This window comes from Chanos chanos, chromosome 3 (assembly GCF_902362185.1).
Source record: "Chanos chanos chromosome 3, fChaCha1.1, whole genome shotgun sequence".
Taxonomy (NCBI): Eukaryota; Metazoa; Chordata; class Actinopteri; order Gonorynchiformes; family Chanidae; genus Chanos; species Chanos chanos.
Window position 1 is genome coordinate 12,566,062 of NC_044497.1, and position 19,895 is coordinate 12,585,956.

The 19,895-nt window shown below is 39.5% G+C and overlaps 2 protein-coding genes across 2 annotated transcripts in view; both read right to left on the reverse strand.

The window, feature by feature from the left end:
- Window positions 1–13,087, reverse strand: part of kmt2ca (lysine (K)-specific methyltransferase 2Ca) — an 81,196-nt gene extending 68,109 nt beyond the window's left edge. Inside the window, exons 1-2 of the mRNA XM_030769621.1 lie at window positions 12,939–13,087; window positions 5,476–5,646 (exon numbers count right to left, since the gene is read on the reverse strand). Of these exons, the coding sequence (XP_030625481.1) occupies window positions 5,476–5,645 (170 nt within the window). The 5' untranslated portion in view covers window position 5,646; window positions 12,939–13,087. The remainder of the gene's footprint in view (window positions 1–5,475; window positions 5,647–12,938) is intronic.
- A 4,815-nt stretch (window positions 13,088–17,902) lies between these two features.
- xrcc2 (X-ray repair complementing defective repair in Chinese hamster cells 2) lies at window positions 17,903–19,390 on the reverse strand. The gene is made up of 5 exons (XM_030767580.1): window positions 19,370–19,390; window positions 18,813–18,894; window positions 18,136–18,674; window positions 18,009–18,099; window positions 17,903–17,910 (listed from the first exon to the last, which is right to left on the reverse strand). The coding sequence occupies exons 1-5, from the start codon at window positions 19,388–19,390 to the stop codon at window positions 17,903–17,905; spliced, it is 741 nt and encodes a 246-aa protein (XP_030623440.1).
- Window positions 19,391–19,895: the final 505 nt, after the last annotated feature.

Genomic DNA, 19,895 nt, shown 5'->3' on the forward strand with positions numbered 1-19,895 from the left:
AGCTTTAACAACCAAAGATCTTTAGAGTCCATTCTCCTCTGGCACAATGCAGCATGGGTAAAATGCAAGGCATCAGATGTCTAGTTTAGAGTTTCTGGATAGAGACGGATACTGCTGCTGCCTCCTCGCCTGGCGCCCAATGCTCTGATCAATGACCTACATCATTGAAAATGCAGGCCATTGTGCTGTGCCTGGAACAGGTTTAATCCAGGTCATTAACCCCCTCTAGTCTATTCTCTCTCTTTTTTTTTCCTTCTCATTGATGATCTATACTTCATGCTATACCTTCCAAAGCAACACAAAAATTAAACACCCACTACTCTCATACAGCTACCCAGTAACCATTGAAGACTGAACCAGAGGGTTGGCCTATCAGTGTGGGTGTGTAAAATGTAGCCCGATCCAGTGCGAGAACACCTATTCAATCAGTCTGAAAAACTACATGAGGCAAAACCAACAAACAAACAAAAAAATACGCAGCAGAAAGGATTTTTTTATTCCTGGATCTGATCATTAAGTTTCACTCAGAGGTCAGTGTCACTAGGTAAAAAGAGTTTGCACTCAACTGATTAGCATTGAGATATCTCAAAAGATCCTTTCTGGGTAACAACATGCTGTATGAGTTGCACTGGGGGAAAATCTATTCAGTTCTTCATGTTGTAAAATACAGGGACACTGGGAACATTCACTCATGATAATACAACAAATGTAGCACATCTAAAAAGAAATTCACAGTTCTGAAAGAGAAAGGATGAAGATCCAGATCTAGCATGCTTGATTAGTCTTGACAATGTATGCGGCATGGTCACTATCACAGTAATTATGTCTTTTTTAGGCCTTTTCCTATGTAAATAAACACTGAATCCTCTCCTTTATTTAATGAGTCATTAACAAAGCTAGTCAAATATAAGCAAGGGCTGTTACGGATCTTTCTTGTGCAACTGCTATGAATCATGATGCTCGCAATAAAAGTGGGCAGTTCCAGCGAAGTCAGCAAAGACAACACAGCACGTCCAGAATGGGAGGTCACATGAGTAATAAAGTCAGGAACAAGATATTAGTTAGACATTAGAATTTAAAAAAATGAGAATTTTGCCTAACACACAACACAGGAAGAATGTGTGGACCTCACTCACTTCAAACATTTGACAGCCCTGTGAGGAAGACGTTGACAAGGACATGGGAGAAAGGAAAAGAAACGTTTGATAAAATAAAAAAAAAGAAAAAGAATTTTCAAAAAAAAAAAGCAATGCATTGCAATGCGATATGAAACACAATTAGCAATTTCTATCTAATTAAAAGGTGACTAGCTTTTCTGTCTCAAACAGGGGTAGGCAATATAGGTAATATCACAACATCTATAGGCCTAGACATTTTCTCAATAGACAAAGCATCTCTCAAGATTTTACACTGTGCTTTTTTTAAGGAGTTTTAAAAACAGCTACGAGGAACAATGAAAAAAGTCCAATAAAAGGAATACAATATACGAGTTTTGATATTTTCACTCAACATGCACAAAACTGCAAACAGTGCAGTACCACCTGGCCACATAAGCGTGGGATTGTGGATCCATGCAGTCAAACAGTGCTGGCTGAAATGTTATTGTCAAGACCAATTCCAAAGCTCTGCTCCAACTGCTAATTGCTAACTTCTAGAGATGCCTAGCAAACTGCACATTTTCACTGACTTCACTGAAGAAAGCAAGAGTTTTGAACATCAAACGTTCTATTAGCCAAATCATTTTATTGGTATTGGCAAGCAATGTCTTATTAAAACAATATGCAATACAAGAAACAACAAAGCGACTGGTTGGTTAGTTCACAGACTGAATGTTGATCTCCAGACTATGAGCACAGAAGAAGAATGTATTACATTGCTTGATGATATCGTGTAATAAGTTATGTGGAAAAATGAGAATTTTGCCTAACACACAACACAGGAAGAATGTGTGGACCTCACTCACTTCAACCATTTGACAGCCCTGTGAGGAAGACGTTGACAAGGACATGGGAGAAAGGAAAAGAAACGTTTGATAAAAAAAAAAAAAAAAAAGAATTAAAAAAAAAAGCAATGCATTGCAATGCGATATGAATTGGGGACAACACAGTAGCCTGGCATCATACTGACCAACCCCAATTTAAAATCTTTGTGCGTTAGGTCAAATGAACAGTTACTTAAAATGCACTCATTGCCATAACCTCTTAGGTTTCCACCTATATCCAAATCCTCCTGAAAATGAATGACTGGTAGCACTACCCTGATTCACCAGCCAGCCAACCATAACTGCAGTCAATCCTTACATTTGTTAGTATTTTAAAGATATTAATGAATTTGGATATAATTATAGCTTCCATGCAGCAATATAAAATTTTCAAGTTGCCGCATTTCAACAGAAAAAGACGCTGTGTCCATAAAATGATAAAAAGAAAACAAACACAGGCCTTTAATTATATTAGCTATATTACAAGACTCATAACTTGGTGACTAATTCAGACATGGCAAAAAAATGCATATGGCATGAGGAAAAAAAAAGACACAAGGAGAAAAAGTTAATGCCATGAGATTTCAACAGTGGAGAAGTTCTGCATAATACATGCTCTACTTCTGTGAGTCATTTCAGACTCTTGCTGTTACAGCAGGGTTGTTTAAATGGATTTCAAATGTATCCTAGTGTCAAGGGGTAACAAGGTAAACAAGTGATGGGATTTGGGATAATGAGTAACCAGAAGGTAAATAAACACCCGTTAAGCACTGCTGGTATGACAGAGAGCCATGACAGTCCCTTAGGGAGGGACCCCAGGGAATATGTGTCACATCATTTCAACTCACTGGATTGGTCAATGGAGTAACAACTCATGGGAAATAGGCACTGCAAGACAACTTCATCCATCAATGAATCCTTACTCGTACTGGCAAGCAGAGTGCAGCTAATATAGACAGTAGCTCATAGCTGAAAGTGTGTCTCCGCTACTTTGAGCTACTGTAAATTTTATTTAGTTTCTCAGCAGTCATTCAAGGTTTAAGTCGGCAAACAACAATTACATTTTAAAATGACTTAAGCGTATCTGGCAGGGAAAATCACATGAAAGGGACTTCTATTTTTTAGACTGAGAGCATTACTTTCATCACACATGGCAAACCACTGAGAAAGCTAGGACACCCAACCTCCTGCCCCTTCCCACAGCAACTTATCCTCATGATCACACCACAGAGAGGCAAGACAGAAGAGAGAAAGGGCGAGAGAGTGCTAGTGAGTGCAAACTAGAGAGGGAGGGAAAGAGAGAGAGGGAGAGAGAGTGAGAGAGAGAAAAAAAGCTTATGGCGCAAGTAGTTCCAGCTCTGAGGGAGAACAAGAAAAGCTGGCCTGGATTTTGTGGCTGAGGTTGGGCACACCCCCTTCACAACAGCTCTGTCAACAGCCAGTGTGCACTTCAACTGTTTCCTCACCTCAGTCTTACAACTAACACTGCAAAGAGTACATCCATTTTATACTGATCATAAAACATCAAGCAAATGCATGGCAAATAGTTACTCAATGACCACATTAACATTTTGAGACATAAAAAAACACTCTTGTTCCATGCCTGGTTGTAAAGAACCAATGAGTTCTCCCATAATATGCCCAAAACTTACACACAGTACAAACTATAAACAGCAAATTCAGTTATCGGAGGGGCACTTGGAAGATAGGATGAAGACAGTAATTAGGCTAGATATCAGCTGAGAGACGATCTATAAGCACCAGAACACGGCTTTCAGCATAGCAAGCCTTCATTTGGATATCTGTTCATTTCCTTTTGCCGAGATACAGCTCTGGAATTGGCCACAATGATTTAAGCACATGGAATTTGAAAACGTTCATAAAAAGACTTCCTCCTTCTTTCATTTCCCTCTAACCCCCCCTTTTTTTCTCTTTTACAGAAAGCCTTCAACACTCTACACTACCAAACCCACTGATCTGAAAACAACAGCCAACAAGCCACTCACCATAGACCGTACAAAATTAATATCAGATTCACAGAAATCACGAGACATCAGAATATCTAATGACACACCACTGTCTGGAAACATTTGTGTGTACCCTGACTGCGTTTCAATGGGCACGTCTGCTAATACAGGCCAGAGTAACCAAAAGCACCTGACACATCCTGGGAGTAAGCAATACATCATGTGTCAACCATGAGCCCATGGCAAGCACAGAAACCCATACATGCACACAATGTGCATAAACTGACTATGGAAACCAATTTTTCATGATAATAAACCATGCCAGCTCTAACAATACTTTGTAGGCTATATGATCCATTTCTCTGGGCATTTAATACAACTCCACATGAAAAAGTGCTCAGACTACTACCTCCTAACTAGTACTTTGTCTATGCCATGTGGGCTGCGTATTCAGACACCACACTCCTGGAATAAACACAGCCAAGTGTTGCTCTGCACTACACGGTTGTACCTGCAGTATCAGGTACCTCCCTAACCTGGCCTCTATCAGTGCTGTTTATTTGAGGGCCGTCACTTGATCTCAAAGAGAAGGCTCCATATTCCCTGGGCAAGGCAAACTTCTCACAAAGGCTCTTGCACGCCACATTAACAAAAAACAAAACTTTTTTTTTTCTTTTAGTTTTCAAGATTTGAAAAAACCAAACTTTTCACCTTTACAGTGTTACACGACACGAATGGAATCCGGGGTTCTAGACTATTCCGTAACTTGGAGGAGGTTCTGAGCAGACGTAGAAACCTCGCCGGCCACTGAGAGATGTAACTGAATTACAAGATCCATTCCAATATTTGCCCTGCAGCAGGAAAGCTGTATGGAAGCAGATCTATGTGGGAGCCAAAAAGCAGCTTGGCAAAAAGAAAATGTCCTCCGTTTCTAAGCAGCATCTCCTTGTGCTCCTTTCAAAGCACTTCTTCCATGTTAATGCACCTCAGTACACTCAAGTGCCTCCTTCAGGGGCATCTGAAGCCTCAGCTTTGCTCCGCGTCTTGTTTCGCGATACTGCTCCCTGTTAAATCATACACGGCAACCCCCCCACCCCCGCACCTTAACTAACTCATGCCCTGCTTTCTTAGGCTATTTAAGAGCCTCATCTGTTTGTTATCTGTCTGAATCCATTTAGGAGACAGGTAATAGATTAAAATGTTTGCCCATTTAATAATTCATGGAACTTGACAAATTAATTCAGTAGATATATACAGGACATGAGCACACAGAATAAACACGGCTGATATGAAAAAAAAAAAATAGAAACGTTATCAGTTTATTTCCACCACATGGTGCTGGTAAATGTCATATCATAGACTTGCTTCATTATACGTGGAGCAGAGGGGAAATCGAGTGTAAAAGAACTGTCAAAGTCATTCCTGAGATTTTAAAACAGATATAGGCGGATGACATACAATAGCATACTGATGGCTTATTGGTCCAAAAATCAGCAACAGCAGAGGAATGAGGAGAGCGTGTCTTACTTCCTTTTGGGCCTGGATGTAGGTGTGACAGCGCCTGCATCCTTGCGTGGGCGGCCGCGGGGGCGCTTGTCTGCAGGGGCCGGGCTCCCTGAGGGCGTGCCCCCAGCACTGCTCAGGGGAGGAGATGGTCCTTGGTCAGAGGGCTCCAGACTCTTATCCTCTGATGACATTCTGCAAAGAAAGAGTGAAAGAGTGTGTAAGAGAAGCCTGGTATATTGCTGTTTATTGATGGAACAGAAAGGGAGGCTCTTGTAGAATTCTACGTTAGACAGTGCTTCAAACGTCTACATGTCATGACTATAGATGTTCAAAAATACAATCATATGTTGGGGGGGAAAAAAAGGATCGCTGCAAAATATGCAGTCATTTATCTTACGATTAATTAAAGGTTGATGAATTCTTGTGGAGCTCTAAGGGCTTTTTCTCCTGAGACCTACACACAGGCCTTCTGGAGGTCTGAGAGAAAGAAGCGTTGAACTGACAGATTAGATTTCTTTTTTTTCCCCCCCTTTCTTTCTTCTTTTTTTTTTTTAACAAGAACCTCAGGGCATTTCCTTCAAGTTGTGTACACAGAGAGAGAAGTCTGAACACAGCACGATACTCGGTTTCTAAATTACACTCCATAACAGAAAAATGGTGACAGACTGTTGATAAAATCGCAATGTTGACCTGGCCAAGTGGGCAGTGCCCTACTAGAGAGAGAGAGAGAGTGAAAGAGAGAGAGAGAGAGAGAGTGAAAAAGAGAGAGAGAGAGAGGGCGGTGGAGGAGGAGGGGCATCTGAGGTAGAGCTGTTGAGTCATCGGTAATGACACCACGCACAGCTGTGTGTGGACGAGCGTCGGGGAGAGAGCTCTCCACTCCATGCGGCGCCACAGCTCTCTGTGGAGCGCTGCTTAAATTAATTTAAAGGGTTTTTTTTTTTTATTCAGCAGTCATGTTGTGGAGGGAACAGAAAGAAAGCACAAGACCCAAGAGTCCTGCAGAGCTTCTACACCGCCTCTTATTAGTCTGTTGATTTTAACCAAAGGATTCTCCCCTCTCGGTCTGAGTGTGCTGTCACAGCCCAGAGCTCCAACTCCACCACAGCCAGCTAACCACATGAAGCTTGACGGCAAAAGGAAACGGAAATCATATGTGTGTGTATCTATGCGCAAAAAAAAAGCTGCCCTTTCTAAGGTTCGGATGTAAGGTCCAGTGTTCCCGATTTCAATTTGGGGTAACAAATGCCGAGAGAGAAAATGAAACCATTCCGGCCTTAACTTGGTGATCTTATAATTAAGAATATAAGCCAAGATGAATTAGTCTGTTACCCAACATGTAAGGAAAAGACATGGCGAGCCTGTTTACTCCCAGAGTTCTCTCCCTCTCTCCCTCCCTCCCTCCTTCCCTCTCGCTCTTGGGAATCTGCGTGGCTCAGGTCAGCCACGCCCCCTCTCACTGTAGCTGTTTGTAGAAATCCAGCCAATCAGAGAGGAGGTGCGTTGGTCTGATTCAGTCACTTGAGTTCTCCCTGCAGCTCTTATCTGAGCCAGTGCTGGCTTGGCCAGTGAAAACAGAACCATGCAAGAGACATCTATTCTCAACAGAGTGACTTAAGTATTCTACAAGCTAAGAGGGAACATGGCTATCAGTCCAGAAAAGACAGTCCAAATGACAACAGCTATTCAGAGCTGTTTTTTTGGGTGAGTTACAATTCCAGAGGACTTGCACTTTTTAAAACCGTAATGCAAAATGAAAACTGCCAATACCAAAACATTTAAATGTAACAAAAAATTAATGTCTTGACCTAATCAATATCACTAAGATTTTCAAACTTATTTTAAGATATGTGAAACCTTAACTAAAAAATTTAGTGACCTGACAGCACTGAGTAAGCCACATATATCACTGTGTAAGAAAAGACTTTCCCACAAATCTGTGAAGGGACCTGTGTCTTCCAGAACAAAGTTTTCCACCCAATGTCTCCAGAGAATGGGATAATCATTAATACTCTTTTGCTTGTGCATACGTTCAATTCTAGCCTTGTGTCAACGAAATGTTTCAGAAATTTCAAAAGGCCATGAAATGTATGTCAGAAAGCTGGTGTAGACCATAGAGCCGTCAAGCCAATACAAGAGGTCATTCACAGCCATTGCAGCCTCTTTAACCCTGTGTGAGATTGGCCACAACATTTGTGAGAGCTTTCTCTGCTAATCCAAAAAACGTCCTACAAAGTCTACAGTGTGCAGAAATCACACAGAGAAATAACCATAATACAAATGCAAGCAGCAATCCCGGAGGCCAACTACAGGAACACAGAAGGACAAATTCCCTCACACAAAGACAACAAAGACTTTTACAAATTCTTGCAATTTCACCAGGCTTCTGGTGACAATATTTTATTGTGTTCGAGTTTCAGTCCCAAACAGCAAAAAAGAAAAGAAAAGAAAAGAAAAAACATCCAAAAAAGAAAAAAAAATAGCCTGTGCGCTTTCAGTGCTTGGCAATCTAATAACTCTGGGAATAATCACAGCATGTGTACTGCATGCCCTCACAGCTCAGCTGAGTGCTCTACACACATTGTAAGTGGACTTTACTGTTCTTTAAGAGAACAACCAAAGCCACTGACAGTTAATGAAAACGGATTAAAACACTTAACTTTTAATTTAGTATACCTGGATGAATTTAAATCATTCATAATTAACTAAAAGATCAATATAATGGATACACAGACCATCTAACTTAAATAGATTAAAGTTAAAAATAAATAAATAAGACAGTATCTGGCAGATGACTGCACATTTTTCCCGCCCTAAAGCCTCTTCCACAGAGTGGACAAAGCTTTTTGTTCAAAATGTGCATTATATGTGGACTTAAAGCGGCGGTGAGTGCCCATTAAGAAAAAAGGCACTGACATACTGAGCTGATTTTCTGAATTTCCACTAGGTCTCAATCATAAGGCCATCAAGATTCGACCAACGTGTCTCTCTCTTGGCTCCTGTAAAAATCCAACGTTCATTCATCTGATTCTACTCTCATATCACACCTTCTTCTTCGCAGACTCAGCAAAGGCCCTTTCACACACGCACTGCAACCCTGAAATAATCTAGACTCTAACCGGAGGGGCTGTATGTGTAAACGCAGATATCTGAATCAGTCGGATCGGATCCTAAACGGACTTTATTCTACCAGCCCCCTAGTACAAAGTCCGGTGTGTGTTTGTTTGAGTCCATGTGCGAATAGAGTGGATTACAGTCCGGAGAACGCGCAGCGAGCGAGTGGGCGTGTTGATGCTGTTTCTAATATGAAACTGGCGCGAAACCAGAAGAATACAAACATCCGAGTGTCATTTACGCGAAGACACTAACAAAAACGTCTAGCCGGAGAGACGACGAGATTCGGGAACATCTGTTGGTAAGGTCCAACGCCGAAATCGTCAGACAAGAGTCGGTAGCCTCGTCCGCCATTTTCGAAGTGTTGTAAACAAAACGCTGCGATTTTCGCAGTGTACTTTTTGCGTCATGCCCTGCCTCCTGCACGCTCTGCCCAGATGCTACCCCTCGCCCAAACCAAACGGAGTATTTCCAGTAGGTGAGAACGCGTGCGACACAGACATTCTCCTGTTGTGTGCTACATGTGTGAAAGGGCAACTTCGGACGAAATGCGAACCCGATTCTGCGGACACAGTCCGTAGTGCATATGTGAAAACAGCTCGAGTGTCATCTCCGCATCTCCCACCTGTAAATGACTCTTCTTATGTCTCACATTTGCCGTTTGATAAAACCAGTACTTTCCTCTGAGCTCCAGCCTATATCTATACATGAACAATATTCAAGGGTCCAGCGTGTATTAATAAATCATTTCCATTGATTCTTCATTCGAAAAACATCTTAAACGTTCAATTATTTCCATTAAATCATCCTTAGAAAGACATCTTAAACATACGTTTAGTGGAGCTGAACAGAATGTGCTGAAACCAATCAGGCCATTGTGCTCAGCAAGCCCATGTGTGCTCTACACAGTCGCCGCTAACTGGGACTTAAACACAGCACAGCCCACTTACGTTTGCAGATACAGGCTGATCCGTCCGATCAGGTAGCCCGTCAATCTTTTTCCATTAAACTTCTACAGATGTTAGACCATTTTTTTCTTTAACAGTAAATATAATTTGTGAATAGCTAAGTTAGAAACTTGCATGCTGTAAAAGACTCAATTCCTCCAAAGCAACAGATAGCGGACACAAAAAGAAAAAAAAAATCCCATGTTAATTATCAGGCAAATCTTCATTCACAAAGTGACCACACCTACTACCACAGCAGAAACACCTCAACCACATTCATAAATGAATGGAAGCATTTTTACATACAGGTAAGACTAACCTCATATGCTTCATATGCCATCCTTGCTGTCCAGAGTGACTGCAATCTACCCCAACAATGATCAACATACATTTCTCTTCAAACTGTACACTGTGAATAAATTACGAAAATGATTTGTGTTCAACAGCAAGCGCAAATGTGTTATATTTTCAAAATGTGAAGAACAGTGCACTGCTATGGGAAAACAACACTGGAATGAAATAAAAATGAATTCTTTTCCCTTATTTCTAATAAGTAATGAACATGCACACCATTTGTAATGGCACTTGGTACACTCTCTCTATGACTAACATCCCTGTGTGGTTCTGCAGCAGTTTATGGGAATGGTGAATTTACAGGGAATATCTCTTTACATAAATAGTGTACCGCCTTCATCAATTCAAAGAATTAATTCTCAATTGAGTCCAAGTCTTGAGGCAAAGATTAACACTGACTAACAAATATACTAAAGCCTGTTAACCACTTCTTATTTCATTCAGAGCTATGCTTAGGACTATGGTCTTACTAAAAAACTCATTTAGAGCCAAGTTTTGGATTTCTGGCAAGGAGAGCTAGGTCTTTAGCCAAAATTGACCTTAACAGGAGCCCCGGGACAACAGATGTAAAAGTCCCAAATCATTAAAGATCCATCATTATCTTTAACAGTACAAGGCCCATTTCTACACAAGCATTCATCTAACAAAGCAAACCTGACTGCTGATACGCAAGGCAAAGCCCTAATCAGACCGTTACCCTCGGTCCCCAATCAAAGAGTCAATGCTGTTTGGAAAACTCCAGGCCGCTGTATTTTGTTGACTGCCCTAAATACAGGCTTTTTGATTGAACCTTGTCTGAAAAGCCCATTGGCATTAGTGTGGCTTCTGATGGGAGATTTGGAGATCTTTCTCATTACGATGCAACTTAAGTTTTTGGTGTATTTCAGCTTTGGGCCTTGTATATTTTCTCGGTGTTTTACAACATCCGTCTCTCACAGTCAAGGTGCACATCCTGGACACCATTAACCATACACATCAACCTATGTGAATTTAAACAAATACTGGAGAGGAGTTCCTTTTTTTTAAACTGTCATTATCTCATGATTTGTGGTGGATAATAACATTTTCTGTCTTTCCTCTTTTCAGAATTCTTACACTTTTTCATATATACTACTCTAACCTTACACCATTGTAAGACAGCGAACTTTCAGAGGCCAGAAAAAAAACCAATCCCTTGGGGTAGGACAAAGTTTCCTGACAAACGTTAGTAAACGTTTTACCTTTATGGAAAATATATCGCTTCTGAAACACATATGCCTTCCCTAAGCATCTCTGATGTCAAAAATACATAAATCTAATGTCCTCATTTTTTTTTTCATTAATTCATTGTTCATTTTATATAGCCATCTTTGCTCCTCTTTCTTTACACCAAGAATCTTCTCAGAGCAAAGCACAGCACACAGTTCAAGGTTGATGTCTCCATCATTAACTAGAGTGGGACGACAGAAAGAATGAGTTTCATGGCCTATGTAGTTCATTCTGATTCCTTGACAACGTAAAAACTCATTCTATGTACGTTGCTTTCTTTAATAGTTGTGTGCCCTAGTACTTTACAATAAACACCCTAAAATGAATAAAAGCCCGCATTTGTTTGTTTCGGGCGCAGGTGATTACTTAGTTAGGTCTTCTTGTTTACTTGAGCATTGACAGGATCTGTAACTTTGCACAACACCTCAAACAATTTATCACAGATTCCATCTGTCTTGCAAAATGGGTTCCTGGGTGCCATATTCAAAATGTCAGTTACAGTAAAGATTCGCGCAATTCAGTCTTTCTATTGGTCAACTAAGAGTAGTTTTGTTATGCTGCACAACAGTGTTCTAAAACATATTCATGTTTAAGACACTTCTCACCAAGTGAAGTTGCTATGATAATCAAAGTTTAAGCCTCCTGGAAACTGTAACTTCACTGTATAGTAAAGGAGGGACTGAATACATTTGCAGTATTGCACCTAGTTTGGCATAAACCCTGGCTTAGCTTTGATGGGATGGAGATGATTCTCTCATTGCACACTCCCATGAAACTATGATAACACTCAGCTGAACTTTTGACTTGACAGCACGGACAAGGTTAAAAGTAATAAAATGCACACAAAAATGAAGTTAAAGCATTACTGACATGTTATGTTATGACTTGACTACTGTATTCCTTAATTGTGCCATCCTTCTGATGTGTTGGTTGTCCGAATGGAAATTCCGGATCATCAAATGACACCAAGTCATTCCCCAATATGATATGGTTTGACTGGCACAAAATCGTTATGATCCAAAAGGTTAAACTTCATGATACCCAAAGTATGATGGTGACTTACGTATAAGACGTCATGTGCAATTGATGCGTATGGCGTAATGTGCAATTGACATGATTATATAACCACTTGCGCGCAAACATTTAGCACAAACTTTCCTAAGTTCTTGATAACAACATAAAAACCTGAGTAATATTCTGACTTAATTTGCTCAGTTGCTCGAGCGCATTACGTAGCAAAAGATGGCTGGACCGTCCAAATAAAAACAGAAGTACTTATCGTACTGACGTTAAACAGCTGCACTGACACAATTACTGCAAATAAAAGTAAATACACTACTGTGATTACACTTGCATCGACTTACCTTTTAAACCCTAGAAGTCTGTTAATACTTCCTTCATGACCTTTAATGCCATACGAGAAACGTACTACTTTCGTTTAGTATGAGGGTGGGGGGTTGAGAATATCGTTCCCTCGGTCAAAATAAAACGTGGAGAGATCCGAGGCTGATTCAGCGGTTAAAAATCTCAAAATACAATATTTTACTCCTTTAACATGTCACAAGTTTCATACTTTTAAACAATGTTGCAATATTCCAGACAAACGGCGAATCTTGTTACTTCTCACTCAAACATTAGCCATCACTTTCCAATATGTACACAGTGGAAAACACACAAAATGTTAGGTTTTTTGACTTCCCACTTGTAATTTTGCGTATTCCGCATTATAGTCAACAATGTACACTCACGAATACTTTGCAAAAATGTTAAAAACCAGCACACAAATCGTTTCAAACAATCGAGAGACACGAAAATGCTTACGGAATTGATGCAATTCTTTTTTTTTCCTTTCCAGCTTCCAGCCAACTTAAATCAGTCTGTAATCCAACAAGAAACTTTTTCGAAAGCGTTTACATGAATTCGATGTTCGGTATGTTGTGTTAGGATGAAACATTCCTCGTGAAGATGAGAGAAAAATAGTTTTCCTCAAAAAAATTTGAAATTTAAAGTTGTAGCCTTTACTCCATCATGGTGGCCATGTTTAAGAGTGACCAAACTACTGCCTGTCATCGTCTCTCTGGCAAATAGATCCGCCTCAGCGTTTAGATAATGGTTTGCTCAGAACCATGCAGAAAACTACACACAAGAGTTAGTAACTTACTATTAAATACGTGTGGTCAATATGACATGTCAAATATGTCTTAAATGCGATATAAAAATATTACAAAAAAGTCTCACTGGCCCTGCGGAGGAATATTTCAGGGTACACTCCAGGTAAAAAGGCTTCTCAGTCATCATCAAGAGATGAGAAAAAATGGATGTGGAGTTTGGTAGTAGTACGGACCGGATTGTTAGTGTGAGGTATTTGCATGCACGAGTTCTGGTTACGACCGCTGTACCGTTCTAGAACCATTAATGTATACTGACATTTCACTCTTCACTAGTATCACAATAATATGTGTGTACGGTGACCTGGCATATCAGTTACATACATATTATTTACATCGTGAAAGAACACAAACGTATACACATAAATAAGAGTGTTATGATACTTTTCACTGTTGTGATTTCCTTGCAAGAGAATTGTCATGTTTAATCTGCAATAGCATATGACAAAAATTGCACACAAATTATTTACTTTTTGTCCATTTGTTTAAATACTTTTTAAGACATAAATCACCATTAAACAATATTTTATTTAGTGCACATAACCATCATTTTTCAGTGTTCTGTAAAGCACACAAATGAGAGTATGTGACATAAATTTCCTCATCATTTACAGCAGAGACACTGTTTTATCCTAATTAACCTGCCTTGCTGAGCAGACTTTTCTCATTGAAAATGGGAGGTTCATTAAGGGTCAAGGATGGAAGGGAAGATGTCCAAAGCAGTCCAGGTGCAAGAGGAAATGAGCTTCATAGTCTAAAAGAGGGTCTACTGTGTGAAAGGACAGTGTCTCACTGATTCCTTCATAGCCCTGCTTTCACACGTTTCCCTCCACTGAATCATCTGTGGCTTGTGTGTATGTGCGTGTGTGTGCGTGTGTGTGCACTATAGGAAGAGGACTATTCTCTTAATGATGTGGAGCAGTGTCTATATGTGTGCAGATGTGTGTTTGAGTTTGATATGATAAGCACGGCCCATGATATTTTGTATGTACCCTAAATGTCTTTACATTAAAACCAACATGATTCTCTAGAGAAAAAAAGATTTTTTGTAACAATTTTTTGGGGGGGGGGGGGGTCATAAAAACCTATGTTGTAATTATTTATGCTTGAAACTAAATTAGTTTCAGCATGCTACTTTTTTTTTAAACTTTTGTTGTTTTTTTTTAAGATTCTCACATTGGAAGGAAGTATATTGTGGTCACATGAGGCTCCTCCCTTAACAAAAGTACAAAGTTAAGGGAAGCTCCTTTTATCATCCATCACTACAGGGAAAGGAAAACAACCCTCAGCTGAAAGAATACAAATGGTTGTCAGTCAGATTATTTGGAAGTCAGGGGAAACCCCAAGGCCGCAGATGCAAATTTACAAAAGTTAGTTGCATTTCGTGGGTAAAGCACCCCATGTTAATCAGGTTTTTGGAAGGACTGACATCAAAACAAACAAATGAACACCAACAAATTAAACTCTGTTTTTGGACAGTTAGCGAAAGTTATGCAGCTAAAATTTCATTCTGTGTTCCAGGCTAAGATCAGAATCAAACTTTTTAGCTTTTTGCCAACAGAAAAATGCAGTGTATTTGCTGACAGAAGAGATATTGTTCCAGTGACAGGAAAAGAACATCACACCCATGATGAAATATAGTGTTGCGTCTTTGTTTTGTGTTCAATATTCTTTTGGTCCTTGGCTGTTATTACAATCAGAATCATGAACTCCAGAAAACACAAAGACAATAGAGTCAAACATCTGGTTCCATTTGCCAAGAAGTGTAAATTCTTTTGGACTGCACTGTAAATTATTACACGTTTTAACAGCTTCAATTAAGTACTCATAAATTGAGTCACACTGTTAACTGCAGGACTATAAATACCATAAACGTACCAAAAAGCAAGCAAGCTATTGGTTTTAACTGAAATTTTTATATTTTTTATGTATTAGAATTTTTTGTGTTTCACTGAGCACTAAATACTAAAAAGTAAACTCTGCATTGCAGGTATTCATCCACAACTAGAGCTGACATTTGTTTAAAGATAGTAGACATGGCAATTATGTTTAGTTCAACCTTATTCTTTTTGTGACTTGACACACAGAGACAAAAACAACACTCTTCAGCAATACAATCCATTTTTGAAAAGAATAATGGTCAGAAATAGCAAAAACTCATCCTAATAAGATTGTTTGTCATTCACTTTCTGCTTTATGTTTTTCAATAATTTTTCCCTTGTCAGGAACATGATTAAGATTTCTTTATTTGCTGTCAAATAAAATATCAAAGAATTACTGAAAGTAAGTGCAAAGGAGCAGCTGCATTAGCAAACTAGACAGAGCTAGTTCCTTTTTAGTCTGGCAATCCATTTTCATTAGCATGCTACAGAGAAACACGCTTTTAAACTCTGAACAATTTTGTGGTCTTGTTATAGTTTCAATGATAAATAAATAAATAAACAACAGATAACATGTGCATTGACATACAGCCTGAGATTTCTCTCTACTCTCTGACAATGCTGACAGCGTCTTTCATACTCTACCATGTCTGACTGTTTCAAATTGATCTGAACATTTTGTTAAGAAAAAAAGAGGGTGCTAAGACTGTATTGACCGTCCTGCAAAATGGTTGTAAAGAAGGACTGTTTGAATGCAGACAAATGTTGCGAATAATGACTGGCCAACTACTGAGCTATAGGGGAAGATTTAAACTGCCAGCAAATCATTATGCTTAAATGTTCATTGACTTCAACGAATGGGGGAACTTCAGACACAATGAAAGGTACTGGTCACAAACACAAAACTCAAAGCTCATCAGTAGAAATACACTTTCTTACACAAGACTGAACATGTGCGAGAACAAAATAATGTTCCCAACATACAAATTCATTCTTTTGACTGTTTTAGCTATTTACCTAGTTTAGCTAAATGTTACATCATTTCAGCAGTTTAAATGTCACATTCTGGTGTACAGCTGAGTGAAATTGAATGGACGGTTGTGGTTTTGAGTGATCTAGTGGTGTCCTCTGTAACAGTACGAGATGTGGTGTTACAGAGTCCAGCCTAGTCTTACTTCAGAAACAGAGATCAATTTACCAAGAGGAGATTCAAGTGCACCAACTTGCTATTAAATATAAGCAGTCACAAAAGGCCAAAGGACCACTCATTCTCACAGGACCAATGATTAATTACAGTTTACCTGTTAGACTTAATTAAAATATTTGATCCCAAAGAAGTAACTGCCAAAATGAAGGAAACAAGAACAACGTGGCATTGATATGGCATTGGGTCACAACAAATGCCAGAACAGCTTAAGTGTTTTTCTCATAGTGCTGGAGGTGGAAAATACAATCTTGTGTGCTGTGGTCAACTGGTTTTCGGTATGGTGACTGAGATAGCCTGAACATGTTGTTTACGATGTTGCAATGCTCATAAAACTGTTCAGTGGCCACTTGTGCCCTATGGATGTTCACACTGTCATTGGAGATGCCACTCTCATCAAGATGGAAGTACTTCACTCTAGGATGAAGATGAAACTCATTTACTCAAAATGGCTGTGAATTTATCTGTACTTACCTAAGCCTCTAAGGAGTCGTGTAGAAAAAATGCACCTTACACCTTAAAAGGTGATTTTATCACTAATTTGTAGATCACTGTCTGTATTCTTGGCACCACATTATTTGCAAACAAGTAATTTTAGGTGTAATAAGAGTTTTAGGCATTACTACCTGAGCAAAGTATCTCTCCCTGTCAAGCTGTTTACAGACTGCACTGCACTGCACTAAGAAACCGCTTGCCCATGTCCTAGACTGATTCTTGCAAACAGTTCCTGGGCTGTCTGCCTCTTTGCCAGTGAGAACACTGCTCGGATATCACAGTGACAGTCTATGTGTTTTTGGCATGGCGACCCTAATTAATTACATCTTTCCCTCTGTCAAATTCAAAGTCTCTGAAATCTTTTCCTTCAGTGACAGTAACCAAAGTAAAGGACAGAAATATGACCCTTAGCTGTTCACTGCCTAGTTAACTCAGGGACCACACCCATGTAAGGTACCTGCTTTCAATACTTTGTCTCTCTGATTTACTCAAGGGATTCCTTTATTTTGGAAGTTGCCCACAGAATAAATGTCATCATCTATCAAACTCATCAGTAGGATATCCATGGAAACAGTCAAATTAAAACAATAGGAAAGATCAGTCAATGTGGTCACCATTTAAGGTCATTAGACAACTTTGTTTGCTTTCTGTATCATGATAGACCCGAAATGATAGTGTTACATTTCCATGAAAAAAAGACCAGAGCTTCTTCTTTCAAACAGAAGGAACACCTCATTAACATTTGGGTTGATTAAATCACAACTCAATCAGATGAATGTTGCTGACCATGTGAAAAATACTACATACCTTAATTCATTTCTTAATCTGTCTTTATTAAAATAGTAAACAGGGAATTCATTATAGAGCTCTAAGAAATAAGATATTTGACCATGAAAAAACAAAAAGAAAAACATATATATATATATATTATTCATTTGAGTCAATTACATAAAACTGAGACTAAGTTAATTTGTTTTGAATTGCTGATAGACCAGAAAAGGACAAACATTTAAACATGCAGATTATCATGATAAAAACTTAATACCCTGGTCAGAGATGTAAAAGGAACATTTTTTCATAACTCTGTTACTAAAAGAGGTACAAGCTACAGAAAAAACAAGTCTCTGGTCTTTAGCTACATCACTTTTAGAAAAGAGCAGTCTATGGGTCACTATCCTCTGCCACGCTCTGCACAGGTAAGGCTTGTCAAAATCCACCGCACTGCGGGTCATACACTTCCAGGATGAGTTTGAGGAAGAGGGACCAGCCACTTCAGATGTTGCATCAGATGCTGCTGTGTAATTTCTCATGATTGCATGAGTTGAGGCAAACACTGCAACACCATAGTCCCTGCGGAATCTGTCCAACAGTTCAACACACTTCCTCAGATTTGCTTCCTGACGTGTAATACTTTCCCCACCGTTGCTGCGGTCCACCCAGTAGAAAGCTGAGATGCTGTCTATGACAAGCAGACAAAGTGAGGGTTGGCAGCAGAAGGAGTTCTCCAGGTAGTGAAGTGTAAACAGGAGCTGAACAGAGCTTGAACAATGAACCACAGAGAGCCTGTGGAGACAGGAACGCACTTTCTCCTCAGTCTCATTCTCCTCTGCTCTTTTCTCCATGCTGTCAGACAATCGACCCTCGAGGACCGTCACCAGCCTGAGCATATCGAAGTGGTAGTCTGTATCTATGAATATGACCTCCACTTCCAGGCCACCACATTGTGCTGGGAGGATACACTGGGTCACCAGGTGGTACAGAGTCTCTGTCTTCCCAGTGCCCTCTGTTCCATGGAACTCAACCACGTCCCCTGCACGAGGAAAGGGAGCATATTTATACTGTGTTACAAATAGTCTTTCATAAAATAAGAGAGACGTCATCATTTGAATGTGCCATATCAGTTTGACAAGTTTTGAAGAGGCATATCAACATTTTTATTTCTTCGTACCTTGAGATGGACCACCATCTTCAGGAAAAATACACGGTTCGATATCCTTCAGTGACTGTCGCCCTTTGAGTCTAGCAAATAGCTGCAAAGGAAGTGAGGCTGGTTGAGCAGCAGACATCAGAACACAACCTGGTTTAGCTGGCTGTCTATTCCTGATATGTTTATTCTGTGAGTCATAATGAAACTCACTCACAACAGCGAGCGGAACACCATGTTTTTGGCTGTAAGATTCAATGACTACATGTAGCACTGTACATTTTTTGTTAAAGATAATAACAATAATAATTATAATCATAATAATAGTGATAATAATAATATGAGTACCTGAAGGTAAGTCACAGCCTTGCAACATACCACAAATCTACTAAGCTAATCATATCCATAATTTAACGTTTGTAAAAGTAACTTATAGCAAACACAATAGAAATAGGTCTACTGCAGATGCGGTAACTATTAAAGTTTTTGAAAATCAATGGGTTTTCTAAATAGCACCAACGATAACTGAAATATTGAACTAACTGCTGTTATTTGCAATTTCTACGGAATCGCCAACTTACTTGAGCCCCATTTTCAGTCATCCTTACACGATCACTCATGTCTTTCGCGCAAAACAGTTTGGATAGTCTACTTCCGGGGTAGAGGTGTTTGACATCGTCAAAGTAAAAGTCATTTTGTAAGAGAAGTTGTATAATAACTTAGCAAGCCATTCTTTACTTCACCAGCACTTCACAACCTTTATTTCAGCGACACTTTGCTGTTTCACATTTGATGAATCTAACACGGCCATTTCTAAAAGAATTACATTCAAAGAGCAGATTTAGATAACCTGGTTTACTTTATCCAGGCGTAATCTCAAATATAGTTTTCATTCGTGAAATAGTTGCTTGTGTTATGAACATGTTCCGCCCTCGTGTTTTTCAGTGGAAAATCTAGAGGGTCCACACGGAAGGTGACATTCGCTTCTCTGGTGCACCTTCGCTATAATGAATTTACAAGGAAGCCCTTCCACCAGCACAATACAAGTTGGGGATGACCGCCACCTAGCGTTTACTGTTACTGCTCTCAATAGAGAATTCATTTGTA

What these genes read in the sequence shown, in the direction of transcription:
- xrcc2 (XM_030767580.1), bottom strand. Translation starts at nt 19,390, where the DNA reads ATGACTGAAAATGGGGCTCAA. An exon ending in TGACTGAAAATGGGGCTCAA is followed by an intron (nt 18,895 to 19,369) that starts GTAAGTTGGCGA and finishes CTTCCTTTGCAG; the next exon opens with CTATTTGCTAGACTCAAAGG. An exon ending in CATCTGATGCAACATCTGAA is followed by an intron (nt 18,100 to 18,135) that starts GTGGCTGGTCCC and finishes TCATCCTGGAAG; the next exon opens with TGTATGACCCGCAGTGCGGT.